The sequence below is a fragment of the Lycorma delicatula genome, chromosome 3 (assembly GCF_047948215.1).
Source record: "Lycorma delicatula isolate Av1 chromosome 3, ASM4794821v1, whole genome shotgun sequence".
In the NCBI taxonomy this organism is placed as follows: domain Eukaryota; kingdom Metazoa; phylum Arthropoda; class Insecta; order Hemiptera; family Fulgoridae; genus Lycorma; species Lycorma delicatula.
In genome coordinates, this window is record NC_134457.1 from 191,337,109 (window position 1) to 191,361,765 (window position 24,657).

The window sequence follows — 24,657 nt, forward strand, 5'->3', positions numbered from 1 at the left end:
TACACGGAGGCCTGCCTACTCAGGAAACCGAACACCGAACGAGGATGGGGAAGCGGTTACGTTCATAATTTTTTAATGGACCCTACGCTTATTCACAAAATCATGAGTGAATAATTTCTAGCAGCACTTGATGATTCATATATAGCATACCACGGTTTGCAATCAACGCTACAAGATTCATTACCAGTGTTGGAATAAATTGTTATAGACCACTACTTTATGCGTTGCATACTGAATATCAGCCTAGAGGTACGTATTTATTTTAAAATTACTACCAACACAACTGTATTTTAAAAAAAGCAAATATTAAATTTGAACTGCGTGATTTTTTTTTTTTTAATTATTGATTTTCGCTTGTTGACCTGTTATTTGTTACTACTTTATTTAGGTTACATAAATAAAATGTTCTATTCAAAAAATTTATTTTTAATTAGGAAAACATTTTTACCATCGTTCAAGCGTAAATAAGAAAACAAATTATGACAAAAACACCTGTGTCCTTGTCATATTTTATCGTGTGTTTTTAAATCTTTTATCGATTTTTAAATCAGAGGAATCTGTATTTTTTTTATTTAATAAAATTGCAATCGACTGAACCAAAAGTATAAAAAAAAAGCTAAAATTCAAAAGCATTTGGATGTTGGACTTTTTCATATGGGGCATGATTTTTCAAAAATTTTTTTTGCAAACATTGTCATTTTTTAATCGTTAACAAATGTGTCTAAGGAAAATATGACCTAAATTCAAAAGGCGAAATTTCGAAATAGTGAGGGTGACCTTGCTCTACAGCTTCACCCCATTAACCTTTTATTTGAAAATTGAATGGCATCAATGCCCCATATATAGAAACAATCTGGCCAAGTTTTGTCTAAATCGGTCTAGTAGTTCTGGAGATATAGGGTAATTTAGAGGCGACACCGAACACACACACGCGCATACGAAAAGTTTCTCCGGTCTTTGGGTTTTTTGGGTTCCTTAGGTGTCAAAACGTAAAGATCCGGTAAAAACCTCATGTTCCCAAATTGAACCGAATACAATACTTTCCTTTCTAGAGAAATAGCACTGCTATAGCGCTATCTAGACGGAAAAGTAAAAATAATATGCTTTACAAACTTTTATGTTCAAAAAATAAACATAATTACGTACTCTAGTCGTAAAACTTTGGTTTGAGTGATAAGAACACTCATTTATTTTTGTTCGTTAGGAATACAGCGAAATAAATAATAAACAAAAAGCTTCAGGGAAATCTCGCACGATAAAAAGTAACAATTTATAATTAAAACGTGTAACACATGTGGGATTTTTAATAAATTGAATAAAGCTACATTCACTATTAGGCTACAAATTAAATTATTTGTTAATTTGTATATATAATTATTTGTTAATTTGTATTAATAAAAATAATTATTAAATTATTTTTATTAATTTGTAATAATATTAAGACTATAAATTGGATTTCTAGTTAATAGTAGCGTACTGAACTATGTCCCGGATTAACTTAAAAATTTACATATTAAAATAATATTGAAAATCTACTAGATTACTAAAACATACTATTTATTTTGTGTTGGATAAGAAATCAAGAGAACCATACCCCCTAGAAAATATAAATATTCTTATAAATAAAATTAATCCAATTTTTACTTGTCAAAAAATAGAATTTCAATGGGAAATACTCTCTCCCTATTGTTTTTTGCATAACTTGCATTTATATAACGCATTTAAAATGATAAAAACTTGCATTTTAAAACTAATCAACAACTGGTTACACCAAATTATTAATTTGTCTTACTAGAGAAGACAAAATAATGTAGATGTACTCGTATATATCTATCTGTTGAGGTAGTATAATATCTATTTCAGTAATAAACTCAACTAATTAGAACAAAAGTGTGAAGTGTAAAATTCCCTTTAAAGAAAGTTCACGATAATATTGTTAACGTTAAATGATTTCAGTGTACCCGAAATATGTGAAAAGGAAGAAGATAAAAGTGTCAAATTTAAAAATATTCTAAGTTAAATGTTGAAAATTAACGTACAGAGTGGGCAAATTTTGATGAAAAATATTATGATTATTTTTTATCATCTTTCTTTTTCTTTTTTTAGCATTTAAGAAAAATATTTAGCATTTGATAATTCGCTAGGTACTTGTTACACAACATTGTCCACCAGTTAACCACCTTTTATCAGAAGTAAAAATAATGATCTATAACCTTACCAGATAAATTCTGTCTATAGAGAAATACGTACGGAAATGGTTCTGAGTATTCATCCAGTTCATCGCATTCTGACAGAATATTTTTTTACCAACTTTTGGAGGAACAGTCCGGTATTATGTTCGGTCGCACGGTGGGATCGTGAGATGAGATTAAATCACTTTATGTTTGAGATATGAAAAGTACAAAAATGAAGGACTTACTGTAATTTGCGCATATATACATACATAAATATATAGGCCTATGTATAAGATTTGTGGCTCGAAAATTTCCAAAACTACTAGAGCGATGTTATTGAAATTTAGATATACTGCACTAGTATATTTGAAGTTGTGCATGTGAAAATTTTATGAAGATCGGTTGAGTCGTTTCTGAGTTTCGCTCAATTTAAGATCGACAACAGACAAAATAAGCTGAGTTTGAAGTAGCCTATTTCCCCCGTCGAATGATGGGATTGGGGAGTGAAAATGAACTTTCTTTTCGTTTTGAGGTATGAAAATTACGAAAATACTACTCGCATATATAATTCTGTGGTTCGAAAATCTCCAAAAGTGGTACATCAATTTTATTGAAATCTTGATATACTGAAGTAGTATATCTGAAGATGTAAATGCGAAAATTTTATGAAGATTAGTTGAGTCGTTTTTCAGTTACGCTTAATTTAATGTCGACATCAGACAAAATAACCTGATTTCGAAGTTATGTTGAATTTGTATTGGTGTATATTTCATACGCGCTTATGCAGTGAATCAGAGTGGTGAGGGAGTTTAAATTTGTTGCTAGTGTTTAGTGCCTATTCATCAATCAAACGTATGTAGTGCGTTGTACTCTGAAAATCGACGCGTTACTGACAGAGTCAGTAACATTTTCAGAGATTTTCAGAGTACAACGCACTACATACGTTTGATTGATGAATAGGTACTAAACACTAGCAACAAATTTAAACTCCCTCACCACTCTGATTCACTGCATAAGAAATAGTTAAAAAGTGTCGGAAATGTAACATTCGTCTTGTTTACTTCCTTGTACAAAGTAAAGAAAGTATTGTAATCGCAAAAGAATTCGGTTTTCAGATTTCAACGGAAATATCCATTTTGGCCATCCCTGAATCCATTTTAACTAGTTTGTACGTACGTACGTATGTATCTCAAATAACTCAAAAACGATTAACCGTAAGATATTGAAATTTTGGATTTATGACTGCTGTAACATCTAGTTGTGCACCTCTATTTTTGATTGCAATCGACTGAACCAAAAGTGTACAAAAAAGCCCAAAATTCAAAAACATTTGAATTTTGGATATCTTCTTAACTGCAGTAATAAGCCCCCATTGACAGCTTTTCAACGATGTATCATAAGTGGTACTTATTTTCATTAGTTCCAGAGTTACAGCCAAATGAAAATTTAATTAATGAAATATTTGGATCTTAGAAGGTGAAGCATATCGGTTTAAATCAGACTTCATCTCCTTTTTTAACTTTTTTTTTTAATTTAAATGTACTGATTTGTTAATAATTATTAACTTCCGATTGTAAAAAAATTCTTATGATAAATAAGAATTCAATAACATTAAAAAAAAAAAAAAATGAAAAAATCAGAAGTTATTAATGAAATAAAATTTTATGTACTTTTAATTTTAAAAAAAATGAGTATATGTAATTTAATAGGCGTAAAAGGAGGTTATGTGGTGCCCACATCAGATTTTTAAATTTACCTTTTTAATTACTATTTTATTTATAAATTAATTTCTATCGAGTGAAAACTAAATTAGTTTAATTTTTTTATATTTTTATTTTATCCTTTTAATACATTTTTGTTAAATTTATGAAACAAATTAAAATTTTTGCAAAGCAAATAAAACTAAACGTCGTAGCTGATTATGAACTATAAGAAATTCTATCAGATAAGAATAAAGTTTATTTAAATGGTACTCATCCTGGATTAATTTATTTCTTCAAAACGAAAAAATTCCCAAGGATGTTCAACGCATGGACTTATTCAATGGTTGCTAAATTCTTATGGAATAGTGTTAATATCCTTCAACTTGACAAGTATTCGTAATCTTTGAGTGAGCGGAAGGTAATAAATGTATTTCAATCCTTCTACTACAGATATTTTTTTATAAATTTCGACAGGCTATTGTTCACTAGGAAATATGTAATAATTGCATCATTCTCCCGGCGCGGATCTCTTTTAGTCATTTTGGTGGTAGAACTTTGTGTAATCTAACAGGAATGAGTCTGATGAGGCTCATTCCTCTCTATATGCCAAGACGTGCGATTGCAGATAGCTGTCTATCTATCGATAACTTTTGAATGGGTTGTTTAGAAAACCAGCAATTTGGGTGTGAGAGACTCTTCTTCCAGTTTCTGCATGTTATTTCCGCATATGAGTTTGAGAAAATCTTTTTCCTTTTGTGTCAGTTACCTTCTTTCTTTATTTCTAAATAGCCCTGTGATGGATAACTTTTTTTACAACTCTAACATTACAAATACTTTGAGCCCTTAGAACAGCGTCACAATGGAGAGTGCCTTTTCTTTCCTGATGACTTCTTTTCTTGTGGATGGCATTTTTAAATTATATATCATGTTTTTAGAAAGTTTTTTTACGCGTAATTTTGTGTCAGCAATAAAAAACTATTCTTATTTCTAATAGAGACAGTTGTAATGAAAATATTATAAACTTATAAAAGAAAGGGATTAGAATGAAACAGTGCACACAAAAAACAGAACATGTTTATCATTGATTTAAACGTTGGGTTAAAGATAGCGGTAACCTGAAATATCATTTATTAATTATTTTATCCATAAATTTTAATAAATAATATAATTCTTGAATAAGTGTAGGAAAAATTTAATTGTAAAGCGCTGATGATTTTAAAATTCGCTATATTTTTATTTTACAGAACGCCCAGGTTTTAACCAATGGGCATTTTATATAATAATTTATAGTTTAATCACTGGTTTTGTATCCACGGACAGTTTTAAAAACAGTCGTTACCCTTACTATCGAAGGATACATTGGTTAAAAAAGCATCGGGCATCCTCAACATCGATCTAGAGCCACAGAACTAAATATGGGGAAGAAGGAATAGTAAAAAATAAGGAAAAAGTGGCTATTGAATAAAAATGATCTAATCAAGAAATCATAGTTTGTCTGAAATACATTTACCTTAAAAAAAAAATTTTGTAGATCAGTTTATCGGTGGTCGATTTACTTAAGGACTTATTTACAAACAAAAATAGAAATAAAAAGATCAAACTAAGGATCTACTTTTATTTCTAAAGTAGGTCAAAAAGAAACGAAGCGTTATGTTTTAAGTACTATAATTACAGCGCGCTTTGTTCAATGGATTCCATACAATTCGGGTATTTTGTTCTCCCATTATATCCGTGTAAATTACAGTACAAAGCCGCCTCTTTACTCTAAAGATTTATTCATTTCACACTTTTATATCCGGCCAGCCTTATCAATTGTGTTATGGGTCATTTAAAGAAAGAAAATGAGAATTAGACAACTCTACCTCACTCAACTTTATTTTCAATGGATTAAACTTCAATTTTTCAACATAAATTTTTACTCTTCACAGCCTATAATATACTAAAAAAAACCTACATCTTAATTTGATTTATTTTTATATTACGTTATAAAAATAAAATAATTAGCGCAAATGTGGTTTGTTTTATCAATTCAAATAGATATGAAATATAATAAAATATTTTTTCTTTTATTTTTAGAATTTTCATTTCTCTTTGCAAATATATACAGCAAAATAAATGAAATAAGTCTACGTAAGATTCTAGTAAGGATAATAACATTTAATAGTGTGATTCTCGTAAAATTTGATCTAATGTTTTTTATATTTAATTTATTCATTTATTTTTCATTAAAAAGTAAATAACGCAGAAAATAATCACTCCGGTACTAAACAAAAGTAAATTTTGTAAATTAAATTATTATTAACTTGGTTATGAAAATTACTGCTTAAAATGAGTAGACTTGTGCCAATAAAATTTAAATTTATTGTCCCAATAAAAAGATTTTATTGGGATAATTCTAGGGTTATTTTTTTGCAAGGTCCGATCGGTCACGAAATTAAAACCACAGTGAAAATAAAAAAATTGTTATATGTAACAAGTACTTACTTAGTTACGCTATTTCTCTACATAGTCGCCACTCCGATTTAGACATTTTTCGTAGCGTGGTATCAACTTTCCAATACCCTCGTCATAGAACGGAACCGCCTGTTTTTCAGCCATGTTTAACGCACACAGTTTGCGGTACTGAAGTCTCTCACTCACAATGGTATGAGATCTGACCTTGAAATTTCAGAAAACGAATCATTCAATACAGAAATTGCGAACCGACGATTTTCTCGAATTGACTCATCCACTCGCTCAACGAGATCATCGGTTGACACTCGTTTCCTTCCCTGACCGCCTGCATCATGAACATCTGTACGTCCTGCTTTAAAGTTCCTGCACCATTGTCGCACTTTGCTGTCACTCATTGAAGTTTCACCGTATACATTAATTATTCGTCGATGAATTTCAGCTGCATTACACCCCTCAGCCTGTAGAAATCGAATTACCGCACGCACTTCAGACTTGGCGGGAGATGCTATTGTTGTAGACATGTCTACGTGCTAGCTGCGTGTTCAGAACTAAACGACGTGACGCGGCGTGATTGAAGGCCATACTAGAGACGCTGCGCAACACATATTCGCAAAGGTTCATCCGATTTTTGCGCGAGTTTTTATTTCGCAACCTTGATCGGACCTTGAAAAAAATAACCCTCATATTAAAAGTGTGTAAATTATAAAATATCTTTACTCCAATTCTTTTTTAATCGATTAGGTGGATTCCCTGTAAATTAGTGCTATGTATAAATCGTGTATATAATGACCGTATTTGACGGACATTTTTTTTTTTTTTTAATGTGCATAAAGGAGCAAAATGTCACTGAATGTAAGGGATTTGTAAAAAAATTGTATTTGCCTGAAGCATTTTCATTAGTGAAGTATCCAGGAATGTCAAATATCATCCGCAAAGATTTTGAATGGAAACATTAATTTTCTTGTTACAGATGGATTGTAGGATCAACAATTTTGGATTCACATATCTAAACTAAATGGAGATTTAATTTTTTATTCAATCAATATCAAATTTTTGGAGAGGCGAAATCTTATTAAAAAAAAAACTGATGTAGACACCACATGATTTCCTTCTACGCCTATTAAATTACATGTAACTTTTTTTTGTAATGACAGGTTAATAATTTTTAATAAATCAATATATTTAAATTAAACAAAAAAAATAAAAAAAAAGGAGATGAAGTCTGATTCGAACCGATGTACCTTCCCCTTGTAAGATCCAAATATTTCTTTAACTAAACTTTTATTTGCCTATAACTCTGGAACCAATGAAAATAAGTACACTTATGATATATCGTAGAAAAGATCCCAATGAGGACTTATTATTGCAGTTAAGAAAAACTCCAAAATCCATTTTTTTTTTTTTTTGTGCTTTTTTGAACACTTTTGGTTCAGTAGATTGCAATCGAAAGGGGAGGTGCACAACTAAATGTTACAACATTCCTAAAACCAAAATTTCAACATCCTACGGCTAATTGTTTTTGAGTTATGCTAGATACGTACGTAAGTACGTACGTACAGACGTCACGCCGGAACTACTCAAAATGGATCCAGGCGTGTTCAAAATGGATATTTCCGTTGAAATCTGAAAACCTAAATTTTTCGCGATCACAATACTTCCTTCACTTCGTACAAGGAAGTAATAACGAGGAGAACTTTTTTACAGAATTTTATGTCAATATGTGTGAAATACGTGACACACAGGACTATAGATTTTAATTCGTGAAGTAATAGCCTTTTTTCAAAGTTTGACAGAAGTCGGCTTTATTTAAAGGACAATAGTTAAGAAATCGACATAATGTTGTCGGTGGATGGTTAAGAGTTTTGTTGGGAAGCCAAGTTGATAATTGGGAAAAATTATCATTTAATAAACAAGTGAAAAAGTTTTATAAAGTAACAATTTTTGGATAGTTCAAAGAGAAAAAGATAATACTTACGGGACGATAACTGGTAAGATGGTTAAGCGATTTATTAAGGTCATGGATAATTTTTTTATTAAATAAAATTTTCATTTGATAGGCAATTATTTTATTTGAAGAATATCCCTAAATAGTAAAATTATAAGTTGTATAATTATTATCTTCCTGAGAGATTTATGAAGATCTTTGTCGTGATGAATTCATATCCGGGAGATTTTTGAGGATACAAAATCTGGTTGTGCATTTCAGTAGAGGGGAAATTCTTTAGAATTAAAGTCAATTATAATGTAGAGAGATTAGTCGAATCACCGATTAGAGAAACTTTTAAGGAGGTTAACAGTGTAAGAATGCCAATATGTTTTGAACGGAATGCTTTGGAGAGGGGAAAGGCACATTAGAAATCATTCCCGTGATCAGAAACTATTCATCTGTATAAACAAGAGAGCCAAGAAAGAGAGTAATATTAAAGTAGACTACATTTTCTTCCCCAGAAAGCTTTTACAGATCTAAAAGAACCAACCCACCATATTGGTCTAGTAGTGTACTCGTCATCGCAAATCAGCTGATTTCAAAGTCGACAGTTCTAAGGTTGAAATCCTAGTAAAGGCAGTTACTTTTATACGGATTTGAATGCTATATCGTGAATACCGGTGTTCTTTTGTGGTTGGGTTTTAATTAACCACACATCTCAGGAACGGTCGACCTGAGACAATACAAGACTACACTTCATTTACATTCTACATATTATCCTCATTCATCCTCTGAATTAATAATACCTTACCGTGGTTTCGGAGACTAAACAAAAAGAAAAAAAATACAAATATTTCACTATCAGTTGAAGCTGTGGGCAAGTACGTAGGAGCATGAAGGAACATAAATATTCATTTAGAACTATATAACTACAAGCCCCATTAGAGATGTTTAGAATTTAATTTACTACCTTCTACAAAATTTTAGTCCAGTCCAAAAGAATTGAAAAAAGGTTTTTTGATGTGTTGAGTTGTAATGTTGCGCGGGGGGAGAATAACAGAACCTATTTTTTTTTTTTTTGTTACTAGGTGGAGGAACTCCATTTATGGGTGCCGAAGCAGTTTCGGACTCGCTAATAGGTTCCGCAAGATGTTATTAAGTGCGTATGTGTTCCTGCGCACTACCGACTTAATCTCCATCCTTGGATTTTCACCCATCCTGGGAATCGCTTTGTAGAATTTTCTTCGGGAAGGAGGGAAACGCCCGCACACACAATCGGTCACCGCAATCACAATTGAAACACACACTCATGTAACACAACTCATGCAACACCAAAGATAAAACCAACACAAGGAGTAACAATTCACTCATACATCACAATAAGGAAAAAACACTTTTTTTCCATATTGTGAACATTCATGGTAGGTAACACATACTCATGCAACCACACTCTTTTTTTTACACTTGGTGATAAACAGAACCTAAAGTGAACGGAAAGCTAGATCAATTTTGGTATGCAGTGGTAGCCCTTTAAGTAAACATCATATTCGAATGGAAGAATAGCAATACTAGAATGGATTGTAATTGTGGTGACGCAATGTGAATAATTGTCTATCAAAGCGATAAACCGTGCAGTTACCAAGAAAAAATTTTTATAGTAGGGTAAAATGAGTTTGTATAAAGCTACGATTATTAGTTTATCGTTTAGAATAATTTCTGGTAGGTTTTTAGGATGAACGGATCACTACGCACACCTGGTTCTTCGTAGGTTAGGGTAGAGAAGGGCAGCTCTCCAGGTGAGAGATACCTATCCAGAACAGGAAGTCAGCGTGTCCTGATGAGGCTAGGGAGACCCCTATGGGATGCCTCTACAGCGGGTTAGACAAAAAGAGCAGGCCTGCTGCCACGACACCCTGATGTGACCGAATGATGCTTAATTGCCAGACTGGTAGTCTTAGGGGTGTTTAAATCAGAAACAAAAAAAAGAAATTTTTAGGATTGAGAATATTACTTATATTTCAAAAGAGAATTAATGAGTGATTAATTGAGGAGTATAATTGATTACAAAATAATTCTTATCAAAAGGACTTGATTTACACGCTAAGTAAAGACATCACAGCTATTATTAAGTTATGTCATTTAGAAAATTTTAAATAATGTTAGACGCGAAGTTAACGAAATCAAGAGAAAGTTGTTCTACACTTACTATAGATACGAATAAGATATGTTTGTAACTAAAAGTATTTTAGAGCATTCATTATGTATAATATACAATATTATACAATTTTGTAATTGTATATTATAATGTTGATATGTATAACATAATATTGCAAACAGCTCGTTATTTACAGTTTTAGCGTTACAAGTTTAACCTTTTTTACAAGTTTGACCTGATTAAGTACATACTCACATGACCTTTATAACGGTAGGCATTAAAGATTCTAACACTATTTTTAATACTACTGCAGTAGTGTTAAATATAGCATTTATTTTTAATGCTGCTTTACTACTACTACAACAAACGAAGTATTCTGCATTAACTTACTAGTATTTTATATTGAAGATTGAGGTTAGGATAGAAACAAACGAGTACTCGTACCTAGGGTTAGAAGTAGTGGATTAGGTTTCGTTTCTATTAATTTTTTGAAATACTATTACACTACTCTTCAGTAGTTACATGTGTACGGCTAGTGACAAAAACCACAAGTTGTTGACTCTCATGGTTTCTTACAATCTTGCGAGAAAATGTCACCGGTTTACTTAACTAATAACCCGCCGGGTAGGTATAATGGTTAAACTCACAGTAAATCAGCTGATTTCGAAACCAACAGTTGTCAGGTTCGAATCCTAATAGATAGTTTCTTTATTCGGATTTGAATGCTAAATCGTGGATACTGGTATTCTTTGGTGGTTGGGTTTCAATTAACCGCACGTCTCAGGTGTGATCGACCTCAGTCTGCACAAGACTAACACCTTATTCAAACGTCACGAACAAGGGAAGCGGCTGCTTACGGGCCTCGAGTTCACAAAGCTGCATAGGATATCTGCATATCTTGTCAAGTCTTGGAAGGTGGTTGATATGAAATTGTATGATTGAGCCTTTGTTTTATCATTTGAACTACTTTAGCATGCGGATAAATCGACCTGTATATGGTCGACCTGAGACTGTACAAAACTACACATCATTTACATTCATATATAACATCCTCATTCATTCTCGGATACCTTAAGGTGTGTGAAAAGTAAGCCACTAAGGAAGACTTTGTACGTAAAAATTTTCACTGCGTTAAGTTATGAAACAAATAAATAAAATTTAACACGGTGAAGTGTAGAACTTCTGATTAAAAAGTGTAATAAAATTTTATATGTATATAAATCAGACGTACTAATGTATTCAGTAACAGAGATGATTTACTTATGAAATTTTTCCTGTATTTAATTTTTCCAGTAATTAAGTGATAAGAAATTATTATTTCAGCCGACTGAATAATTTAGTGGTTAGGTTGTTGATTTCTAGTAAAGTTTAGCTTTTAGTATGTTTAGTCTCGGGTTCGATTCCCGGCAAACGTCTGACATTTTTCACAAATCGTTTCATCCTCCTCGTTAGAATGCGCGCAAATGTATGCCTGAGATCATATAACATAAAAAAATCCCCTAATAATTGTTTATAGCTCACTGGGCTAGTCTAGTTTTAAACTCATTGTCGCAAATGTAAAATAACACTAAATTGATTAGGTAAACTGAATCTAACTGTAAAGTTTATTTTTCCAGGATATACAGCAAACTCACCGGGTTGTTCTAGTAGGGAACGCGTCTTCGCAAATCAGCTGATTTCGAAGTCGAGAGTTCTAAGGTTCAAATCCTAGTAAAAGCAGTTACTTTATACAGATTTGAATACTAGATCGTGGATACCGGTGTTCTTTGGTGGTTGGGTTTCAATTAACTACACATCTCAGGAGCGAACCACACATCTCCTTTTACATACTCGGAGTAAAAACCCCTCGTCCTTCAGGACGAGGGTTTTTACGTGGAACCTTTACCACGGATGTTGTGGGTGAAAAATCCATAACCTATATTTTCAACAGTCAATATATTACAAGTTGCGGGCGGAGGGATTGTTGGAAGTGCCCCGGATAATTTATCTTGACTGGGTTCCCCCAGTCAGCCATCTCCCACAGATTTAATCCGGGCCGGGAAATCAGGGACTGCTTCACCCATGATACCGAAATCCCAGGGCTCGCACGTACCGGTAAGGGCTCCGATAGATACCCTTTCCCATGGGACAGTCCCTGCCAAGGACCGAAGTGACTGACTCACAGAGGGTAGCGCAATTCTTTGGCAGAGCAAGCTCACAGAAGCCCATCCTCAACCCGGGTTCACAACCGTGAAGAGGAATTGCTCATTCCTCGGATGGGGACTGCTCGGATGGGGACTGCTCGTCCCCATCCGCACACCGCCTAGCATCGACAAAAATAGATCATGATCATGTCTGCCGCCTTCGCTGCAAGCAGCTAAACCGAGAAGCACAACCGCTCCAGCTTAGACAGCTCGGTATCGCAAATCCTAATTTATTATTATTATTATTAATTTGAAGCCCTTAATATAATTTTAAATTGTTATTTAAAAAATAAATGTCCTTTTAGAAGTAAATTTCTCTTCTTTCATTTAATAATTTCAAGTCATTGAAAATTTTTATTTTTGATCGGTTTATTCGATGAAATGTTTTCATTGTAGCTTTTACGACTTCTACAAAAAGGTGTTACTGCCATTGCGAGCAGCACCTGGATAAAGAGAGGTAAGCTGCTACAGCGTCAGTAATACTATAAAAACATAAATAACGATTCAATGACAACTAAGCGTAAAAAATACTGCGATAGCTGTTAGGCAGAGGTAAGTAATGTTCAAAATACTAAATAAATTATTCATTGAACTTTTATTACATCACTTTGACCTTAATTAATCTAATGATAAAAATACTGCAGAACGAATCACACATAAATCTACATTGTTTATCATTTTTTTCTTTTAAATAAATGTACTTTATTGCCAGAGGAAATATGTATACATAACTAACTAGTAGTCTGAAAATTTTTATGGTATAGTTAAGCATTCTACCTAATATTTATTGTGTTTCATGACAAAAGAAAAGTGAAATTATATTAAAAAAAGATACTTTTAGCAGATGATTTATATCAAATACGTCCTAATTGTCTTAATACGTTTGATTAAATATGACTTAATAACTTAGTTATTAAGACTAGTTAGTTATTAGTTATTTAGACTGTTGATTAGAGTTCAATTAACGATAATGCTTACAATTGCTTATCCTGTGACAAATGTCTAAAAAAATTGTGATAAAATTATTGTTTGCCAAACAAAATTATGAATAAAGTTTTTAAATGAATCACATAATTTATTTTATTCCTTTATAAATGATTGCACTTGTATAACAAAACGTTTGTTGGAAGACTGCGATAATTTTCTCTCCTATATGTAAATATCCAAAGATTTTCTTTAAAACCAAATTACATAAGGTTAATGAAATTAAAAGATTTTAAATAACCATTTAAGTCTTTTAATAGATTATTATTTATTTTAATATATAAAAAAAATGTTGTGAGAGAAGATAAATCGACGAAAATTTGTATGCACGTTCTTCTTAGAGTGTAACTGCACGTTAATGAAGAATTTTTTGAAATTCCGAGTTTAAAGGATTAAAATGGAGTAACAGTGAAATTTACTATGTTTTTAATTTTTCGGCAACAAATGTAGATATCAACTTGATTTTTGGTTGTGTAATCTTCATGTAAATATCTAAAAAGGAATTTCTAGAATTTCTGAAATTTGACCTTGAAAGGAGTGAAGAAAGGTGAAAAATGTTGCAAATTTTCCCTATTTCCGACTTCACTCGAGATATTCATTAGATTTGGGCTTGCAAATACTCTTCAGATAAATATAAATTTTTAATTTCGATTTTTTAAGGGTGTGACGATATAAAGCGCAGAAAATCAACCAACACAGACACTGTTGCTGTTAGCTGATTGTTGTGCGACTGGCTGCACCTGTCTCGATTATTTGACTAAAAAATAAAAACATTTGGCCGCATCGGGAAACGCACGTAACCATGTAGAACGCGCGAAGCCGCGACGGGGATGCTAGTATATATATATATATATATATATATAATATAAAAAACAGATATCACTATAGTAGTAGAAGATAAATAAAATTTTACATCAATTGATATATGCTTATTCTTCAGAGTAAATAGAGTAAATAGGAGAATACCTTATTTAAATGTACGCTAATACTAATTAAAACAAATTAATATTTTCTAATTAAATTAGTACAAAATATAGTCCAATTTATTAGATTATAAATTACTTAAATTATTAGATATAGATTTTATGTATTAATTCATAACTGGTACTTAACTAATTCTTGTTCATATTTAAGACATAATACAACCAAAATTCATTTCAATGTAGAGCCCTAGCTTAAATTATAATTTCTGGCGGAAATATTACAAGACATGTTCGTTTAAACAATTTAAATGATGGAATTTTTTTTTCATACATTTATGATGTAAATAAAGTTTTACAGAATATTTAAGAAATTACGATTTTACTTCTTCCAGGATTTCCCAAACGCATAAAATCTGTATTTGTATTGAATTTTTTTCAATACTCTGTTGATAATTATTAAACAGTTTTATGGTGTTTTCCTTTCTAAATCTAATCTAACCTCTAATTTTATCTCAGGTAAATGAAAATAATGATTTTACCCAATAAAAAGTACACAAGTTTAAAAGTAATTTTAAAATTTAGTTGTTAGGTTATAAATCAAAATCTTTGTTTATGGTTAGTAATTGCTAGTTCCTCTATATGATATATATTCTGTCTTCTATATATTATCACCGCCAAAAAAAAAACACGAGAATTTCGAAAAAATTAAATTTGGAAGCCTATTTATCCTAGATCTAATCGGACATAAAAAAAAATCATTATACAAAAGGGATAAAAAACTCTATTATACAAAAGGGATAAAAATTTTCTATTACAGGATAATCAAATTTAATTATGAATTTATTATTTTTATCTTGTAAAAATCAAATAAACAGCCAATCTGATAAAGTACCACCCAACAGTTTACTGTAATATGTCACATGCTACGTATTTAATTACACACGTGTATCAGTTTTTATAAGAGTAAAACTGTTTTATTTGTACCAATTAAACTATACTGATTTTTTAATTAAAATAATATGAAGTTTATTACTCCAAGTAAAATCAAATTTTGCACAAGCTACCAACCTGTCTACCGAACGAAGCTAATAAATCACTTAACATATCTAAATCGGAAGTACATAATCCAAAGTTTTGCACACATTTTTAATCGTAATTGATATAAGATATATTTTTAAATCGTATAATAGGTAACAGAGAATCATTAAATTTACTTGACGGAGAAACAAAAAGGTCTGTCAATCCAAAATAGCTGGAAAAAAAGAGAAAAAAACACTCAAAAATATATTCAGTTTTTACTTCCTTGTACGAAGTAAAGGAAGTATTGTGATCCCGAAAAATTTCGGTTTTCAGATTTCAACGGAAATATCCATTTTGACCATCCCTGAATCCAATATGACTAGTTTCGGCGTGATCTCTGTACGTACGTATATCGCATAACTCAAAAACGATTAGCCGTAGGATGTTGAAATGTTGGATTTAGGACTGTTGTAACATCTAGTTGTGAACTTCTGCTTTTGATTGCAATTGACTGAACCAAAACTGTCCGAAAAAGTCCAAAATCTCCCAAATATTGGATTTTGGACTTTTTCTTAACTGCAGTAATAAGTAAGTTCTCACTGAGAGCTTTTCAACGATATTCATACGTGATAATTATTTTCATTAGTTCCAGAGTTACAAACCAAATGAAATTTTAATTAATGAAATATTTGGATCTTAAAAGGGGACGGCACATCCGTTCGAATTACATTTCATCTTTTTTTAATTAAATATATTGATTTATTAATAATTTTTAACTTGCGAATAAAAAAAAATTATGATAAATAATAATTCAATTAAAAAAAAGTATGAAAAAATATCAGAAGTTATTAATTAAATAAAATTTTATGTACTTTTCATTTAAAAAAAAAGTGTATATGTAATTTAATAGGCGTACAAGGAAATCATGTGGTGTCCACATCATATTTTTTAATATTATCAAATTATTGTAAATTTGATAATATTAAACAAATCTTTTATTCTTCAGAATTTAGGATACATAAAAAAATAACAACGGGGAAAAATTACGGTTGCACCGTTATATTAAACAATACTGTGGAAAAAACATTAGGTAAAAATGAAAAATATTTCGATTTCAAATTCAAAAGATTAATGTACGATTTAACGAGAAAAAAAAGATTTTTCAGTTTTACGGCAGCAAATGTTTTTGCCTTTTTCTCACTTTTTTATTTAACGATCCTGAACAGAAATTCTGATGAGCTTTTTGTTTAATTTTAATAATCAATTTTCAGTTTTTTTATTTAATTTTCAAAAAAACAAAATAAATACATTTATATAAGTAATAATAAATAAGAAAAGGAATATGCAATATTCAAATGAAATAGAATAATTAGTTTTTAAAATACTGTCTATTCGTTTTCTTTTGTTTTTATTCAGTTGAAGGAAAGAAACTATTAATATAAAATAAAACGTTTGAAAAGTACCTAATTGTCATCATACTCTTATAAACGTCAACATAAAAAAAAGATAGAAATTGTTTAATACCTTAAATGTTTAAATTCATAAATAATTAAAAATAAATAAGTATTTTTATAAAATAGCAACCAATTTATTTTATATTACTATATTCTTTGCTGGTTGAATTTCAATTAACCATACATCTCAGGAATGGTCGCTCTGAGTCTGTTCTAGACTACATGTTTACCGGGATATGCAGCTATATCGGGCCTGGCAAGCCGGTAGCAGTAATTGAATTTACCTACACACAAAGCACACATCCTGACCCGACAGTAGCTAGAAAACTAATTGGATAATTATAATTCTTATATAAATTTACATCAATTAAAACTTTATAAAAAAAATTTAATTTAGATTTTTTAGTAAACCTAATGATTAGTTAGTAAACTTAAAATTCTATGTTACCACAATTTGATAATTTAGTATAAAAAGAAACCGGAAAAAGTTTTGATGATGTTATCTTCTTACGATTTGTGATTCAACATGATATCTTAAATAAAACTAAATAAAATTTTATTTTCAATTTTGTAAGAAAGAAATTTTAAATTGTCAAAAGAAGTTTAATAATAATAAAACAAAATTTCCGTAATTAATACATCATTATGATGCATACCTTTCGAAAGACACATGTAAAATAACCTAGGATACCGTCAAAGAGAAAGATAAACAAAAGAAATGTACAGTAAAATTATTCTTATTATAATTTAAGTTTACAGAAGAGAAAAACAGACTTTCATCATTAAATATATAATTTACCTAAGTACAAATGTATTTCAAAACTATGATAATGTTATTACGTAATATTTATTATAAACAGTATATAAACATGATGGACAAAATAATGTAAAAAAAAAAAAATATTACATAGACAAATTAAGGAAATTAGGCTATCAATTAGAAAACGTAAGAAAGAGATAACTTCCTATTAATATCCCCACGCTGTGAGATAAGACAATAGAACGTAATATATTTGAGTAAAGCTTTATGACGCCGTGAGTATTTCTTTTAGAGAACTTAATCCAATCATAATGTAAATTAAATCTATTATTGAAGAACTGCTTAATTTAATAAAATATTTCGTGAATATTGACGGAATAAAATAACAATTAATTAAAATAATAAAAAATTAGACTGAATAATGATCATTATACTCAGTAAGGTATATTTGCATTATCTTTACATTCACGTAAAGAGTTTATTTTTTTAATTGTTTTTTAAATTGTTTATTTAATATATAAAATAGTTCATTAAATGTAATTATAATTACATCTAAATACGTTTATTCAAGCGTATACGTATTGAATACGTTTATTCAATACGTAGTGAATACGTTTGTTCAGCGTCTACGTATTGTTTTTCTTTTGGATTGATTATTGTACACTTTATACAATTACTCTGTTATCTTTTATCTTTTTTCGACAGTTAGTTTGTTTCCATAGGCTTATTATTATTTTATAAACAAATAAAAACAAAGTATAAACAAATTAAAAAGTTATACTCCCAATCAAATTTATGTTGAGTTACACTAAATTTTTTTATCAGTCTGTGATACAACATAATTTGTGTAAAGTGGACTTAATCCTGCTTCACGTAACAGTAGTAGTCTTTCATGAAAAAATAATATATTACAAATAAAGCAAATTAGTATAATGATAATGGAATCTTTAATGATAAACATACAGCAGACTATATAGTTTCAAATATTTATACAAAAACACCTTCTTCATGAATTTTTACTTAAAAAACAATTAAAGTAGAAAAAATTAAGTATTTTTTTAACGGTATATTATAATTCAAAGATAAATACAAAATTAAACGATAACTAATTTTAAACACTTTTTATCATTCTTTACAGTACGTAAATGGTTTTTTTTCCATAAAAGTAGTTAGTTAATTTTGAAGAAATGATTACATATTATTTTAAAAATTCATAAATTTTGCGAAAATACACTCGACTTTAGAATAATTCCGAAGCATTTTGTCTTTACGATTTTTTAAAAAGAAAAATTGTGTAATGAAGAAAGAGTTATTAAAATAAATAAATGAAACAAAAAAAAATGTTTTTAAATATTTATACCAGTAAAACTACAATTTTTATAAAATGATTTCATAATTAAATAATACAGACCACGGCACATGACAGATAGAAGAAAATGCAACCAAATTACGGCAAGCAATGCTGGAGACATGTTGCTTAGTTAATCACATGATGCGGACAAGCGTCGGAACGCAACTGGCGGGAAGAGCAACACGGTTACAGCGCCGCGATGCCCGTTAAACAAGTTTAACAATGATCATGCGCTGTAGTTATTCTATATCCCTTCCCCGTTACTGTAATTTTATTTGGTGAACTAACACGCGTCCTCAGTCATTCACGACCCACAAGTATTCCAAAATAAAGAAAAAAATAAACGCATTCACCTAAAAGTTCAATAAATTAATTACGAGTAGTTTTTATTCACTAAATCTCAGGAATTATTAACATAAATTATTTTATTTGTTGATAAAAACACCCGTGTGAATTTTGTAAACTCATTTTCTGTTTGATTTGTATGAATCCTTCATGAAAAATATATTTAAATATTTAACTTAACCTTCATGATCTAGAAAAAGAAGTGTAAGGTAACAAAAAGATTACATTTTATGATGTATATTTTTTTTGAAATTCTAAATTTTAAAGGTTAAAATGAAGTAACAATTAAATTTATTATTTTTTAATCTGTCGGTAACAAATGAAGACATTAACTTGATTTTTGGTATGTGTGAATATCCAAAAGTCAATTTCGGGTTTTTTAAATTTTAAGGGGTAAAAAATATAAATTGTTTTTTTTTTACGTTTTTGTCGTTTCATGCTACCTTTCTTTTTGCTGTTTAGCCTGCGGTAATTACCGTTCGGATAATACTTCAAAGGATGCATGAGGATGATATGTATGAGTGTAAATGAAGTGTAGTCTTGTACAGTCTCAGTTCGACCATTCCTGAGATATGTGGTTAATTGAAATTAAACCACGGGAGAACACCGGTATCCACGATCTAGTATTCAAATCCGTGTAAAAATAACTGACCTAGTAAAGTCAGTTATAGTTAGTAAAGTCAGAACGCTGGAACTCTGGACTTCAAAATCAGCTGATTTGGGAAGACGCGTTCACCACTAGACCAACCCGGTGAGTTCGTTTCATGCTACCGCTATTATATCAGTCTTTATGAGATTTAGTAAGGTTGTGATGGTAATTTATGTTTGTAATTCTAATTATGTATTTCGCGAACGAAGCCGTGAAAGGAAATCTAAAAATCAATTAGTTTTCTGAAGAAATTACTTGACACTAATATTTTTTTTTTTTATAAATTGAACAGGCTTTAATTATTATTTATCATTATTATTCTCACAAACAATAGTTTAATGAACACAAGGAGCCCAGGAAGCAGAGCCCTAACCGGCTAAACATTCCCTGTCCGCGAAGGGAAACGCATGTAACCATAGAGTGCAGGCGAAGCCACGATGAGGATGCTAATATATATATGTCACCTCCTGTTCTGTAGAAATGAAAAATTTTTAAAAATCAACGGAAAAAAGTAATTAAAAAAATATATATAAAGTAACATTAATCGTAAACATGTCACTATAGTTGCTCACGTTTATCAGAAAGAAAATATTCACAGTCAGACAACAGAGATGTATGAGTGAAATGATAACAAAACCCATCCAACGCCTTCGTGTGTGTTCATTTTAGGAAAAAATGAGAGAAGATCGTTTTATCGGAATTAAAATTCAATCATATTTTTTATAGCATAAACACCCATTAAAAGGTTTTTTTTTTTTTAAATACGGGCTAAATTATTTTCATGCAGAACAAAAGACATTCTTGCAGAAGAATTTTATTAGGTTTAAAGTAAATATTAAAATAAGAAGACAAACTCTCTTTAAACACATATAATATGCAAGTATTTACAGAAATTTAGAGAAAAAGTTTAAACTGTTATTGATTGAGATTAAATTTTTTTTGTATTCACGCACGTAAGAATTTATTTAGTAATTTGAGAGGCAACACAGAAATTTCTTATTACTACCACATACCATCTGTTGTTGACGATTCATAATTTGACTTATTTCGATTACATTCGTGTAGATTATATAATTATATTACCGTGAAAGACCGAAGTCTGGCAAATCTATATTCTTCGGTGAACGTCGACGGAAAACCGAAATATTTGCTTATTCTGACCTTCACCGTTATATGTCGACAAACACATATGCTTTAGTGGGGGTCGAAACGATAACTAGAAATTAAAAAAAGATCACTCTATACCAATCTCTAAGTTACCCTCGTAAAAAAAGGAAGTTTAAATTTAAGCCGTGCATTAACTACGCTCGCTTTGCTTGCCACTCTCTCTCTATTTAATGTTAAATTTGTAAATTATATATGTTATTTTCCAACATTGGAGGCGAATAATAATATTCACTAGATTCAGCATGCAATGATGGTGAAAGTTTAAAAAAATATTTTTATAAAAAACTGAATAAAGGGAAAATCATCTGACCATTTATTCGTATCGTTATCGTTCGTTCATCCATGCAGTTAACATATTCTGTATATCCTGATTAACCCTTTCAATTTATAAAATGCTGAAAATTTCATTAATTTTTTTAATAAATGCTTTGAATTTGATTAATCGCCTCCAGTGTTTGGAGTATATAATTTGTACATTTAACGTTAATTAGACGAGGTTAATTAGATGTTTGGCTTAAATTTAAAATTTCTTCTTTCTTACGAGAGTTTCTCGTAATCTATTTACCTTAGAGATTGTAATGGGTGATATTTTTTTAATGTTTAGTTATCGTTTCGACCCCACCAGAGTTCATCTGTGCTTGCCGACATATACAGGCGAAGGTCCGAATAACAATATAAGTAAATATTTCGGTCTTTCACCGATATATTTGGTATGTGCCAACATTCGCCGGAGAATATTGACAGTCTCTAAATTTTAGTCTTTTACACTAACATATACATAGATCGAATGAACAATAAGTTACTTAACAAAATCAAGCCATCACCACATCAGAAAGTATCTGGATAGTATCCAATATCTATTGTCAAGAAAATTTTGTGTGTTAGTACAGTAATGTGGAAAACAATGATAAAAATGCAGTCACTCACTCTCTTATTAGGCAGCCGCCATTAAGTGTACAAAAAAAGTCATCTGTTATTAAGAATTAATAACAGAAAATTATTCCTCACGAAATTCAGAAAGACTATTTGTGATTATCTAGATATTCTACAAAAGAATCCCTTATCTGTCATTTAAATTCCTCTTTTCTGCGAGGCAGAAGGGTTATAATGGTAATAGGACCAGTTGTTATGACCGATGAAAATTTGTCGGAATCCAGGTTTTTGTTGAGATTTTATCCTACTAACTTTCGGAGCCTTCTTAGCCTTCAGAAAATGGCAAAATGCTGAAACTTTCCATAGCAGGACTCACTTGCATTAACCAACCATACAAGGAAAAAACTATTGCAGTATTCGTGGTGATTTACTTGGTTTTTTTTTTGTTTTTTCTTTTTTTATCAATATGACTTATTTAAAGTGCATTTTACTGCAGAAACATATTTCCACCATACTAGATACATAAACTATACTAGATCGTGGATACCGGTGTTCTTTGGTGGTTGGGTTTCAATTAACCACACTTCTCAGGAATGGTCGAACTGAGAATGTACAAGACTAACACTTCATTTACACTCATACATATCATCCTCATTCATCCTATGAAGAATTTTCTAAACGGTAGTTACCGGAGGCTAAACAGGAAAAATAAAAAATAAAGATACATAAACTAACAAAACAGCAAAATTATGTGAACCCATATGGACCTTCCATAAATTTCATCTGAGGAAATCAATTATTTCTGTGCAGAATTATTAGACTAATTGTTTTCAGAGATACTATACATCATCAAGAACAATCATGAATTTCATAGCACTGCTAAATCTTGGTGAACTGTTTGTAATTTTGAATATCATATAGAACAACAGTCCATTTAGCAAACTCAATTTGATCTTTTTTTTTAGGAAGACCGATTAATATTTCACAATTTGAAACCTCCTTGATCTGCAAAATAAACTTTTTTCCTACTGTGATTTTTTAAGAGGAGTGTAAAAAAAATTATAATTCAGATTTCAGATAACCTCCATGACTTAATGAATTTAGAAAAAACTTAAATCGCATTTCCATCTATTTGGAAACAACTGTAAAAACTTTCAGCACTGTAAGGATCATCTACAATGTTTATTTTTAAAGAAAAATCAATTTCTATTTTTAATCCATGTAAATAACGTGGTGATACTTCATGATAATATTACTAGTTATGTTATTCCAAATTTGTTACTTTTGGATCGCTGTTTACGTAATTATATGTATGTGTTACAACGTTATGTCACCAAGAAGTTACGTGAATTAACTTCTGAGAAAATTCGGGAAATTGGACAGCATGGTAATAGATTGTGGCGGCCAGATAGGATGAGTCAGAGGGCGAACGTTATACGCATGGTTTCTTTCCTGATGTTAGTTTGCAGGGCGTCTCTTGAGTACACCCGAATAAGTACGTGACGCAATATCTTTCTGGGTATGGCTATTTATGGGACAGGCTGCAGAAGTTCGGCCTGGTGGACTCAGGAATGTGTCCACAATGCGGACAATTGAACGATATACATCATGTTCTGTACGTTTGTTCAAAGTATGAGTTGACAAGCACGGAGACTATCTGTCGGCTCGATATTATCGGATCGGCGTTGGATCTTCGTGTTAAATGGTGAAACCAGGCCGAATGGATAATAGATGAGATATCATACACTAATGGCAAAAGCTTATAGGCCACACACTAAGGCATCCTGGAATAGTCGCTTTAATATTGGAAGGACAGGTAGAAGGGAAAAATTGTGTAGGCAGGCTACGTTTGGAGTATGTAAAACAAATTGTTGGGGATGTAGGATGTAGAGGGTATACTGAAATGAAACGACTAGCACTAGATAGGGAATCTTGGAGAGCTGCATCAAACCAGTCAAATGACTGAAGACAAAAAAAAAAAAAAAAAAAAAATGGCAAAAGAAAAAAAAACCGAGGGCATTTAGGGTGCCGCTGAGCTTTTTCGGGTTCTTCTTTTGTTTGTTTTGTAATTGCTAAGTTTTTTGTTGTTGGTTTGTTTTTTTGTAATTGTGTGTTGAACTCGCTTCTTTTACCTTCGAGTAGGTAGTGGATTACACTTCCTTTCCTTATTTTGTTTACTCAGTTTTGTTTGGGAATAACGTAAGATGTGTTATGTTTTTTAGTTTGTTGTTTATTTAGGGATACACCGATGAGAATGTCTCATGTGACATTCGCATTGGTGGCAATCTGACTGAGGCAAGAACAAGGTTAAGAGATGCCTTTTGCCTTGGTATTGAAGATGACCTTCGGTAAAACCCATAAGGGCTAGGTACGGAAGGGGGTGGCGTGGCAACCGCAAGTCACATGATACCCAACATGGGTGTCTTCCGCTACGGGGTCAGGATGTGTGTATATACATATACACACATCCTGACCCCGTATGCATATATGCATTCTTTATTTTTGTTAGTTTTATGGTTAATAGGTTTTAAAGGT

At 30.9% G+C, this 24,657-nt stretch overlaps 1 protein-coding gene across 1 annotated transcript in view; it reads right to left on the reverse strand.

The window, feature by feature from the left end:
• The window catches only part of LOC142321058 (lachesin-like), a 438,367-nt gene extending 419,089 nt beyond the window's left edge, over window positions 1–19,278 (reverse strand). The window contains exon 1 of the mRNA XM_075359063.1: window positions 19,149–19,278. Coding sequence (XP_075215178.1) covers window positions 19,149–19,209 — 61 coding nt within the window. The 5' untranslated portion in view covers window positions 19,210–19,278. The remainder of the gene's footprint in view (window positions 1–19,148) is intronic.
• Between the last annotated feature and the right edge of the window lie 5,379 nt (window positions 19,279–24,657).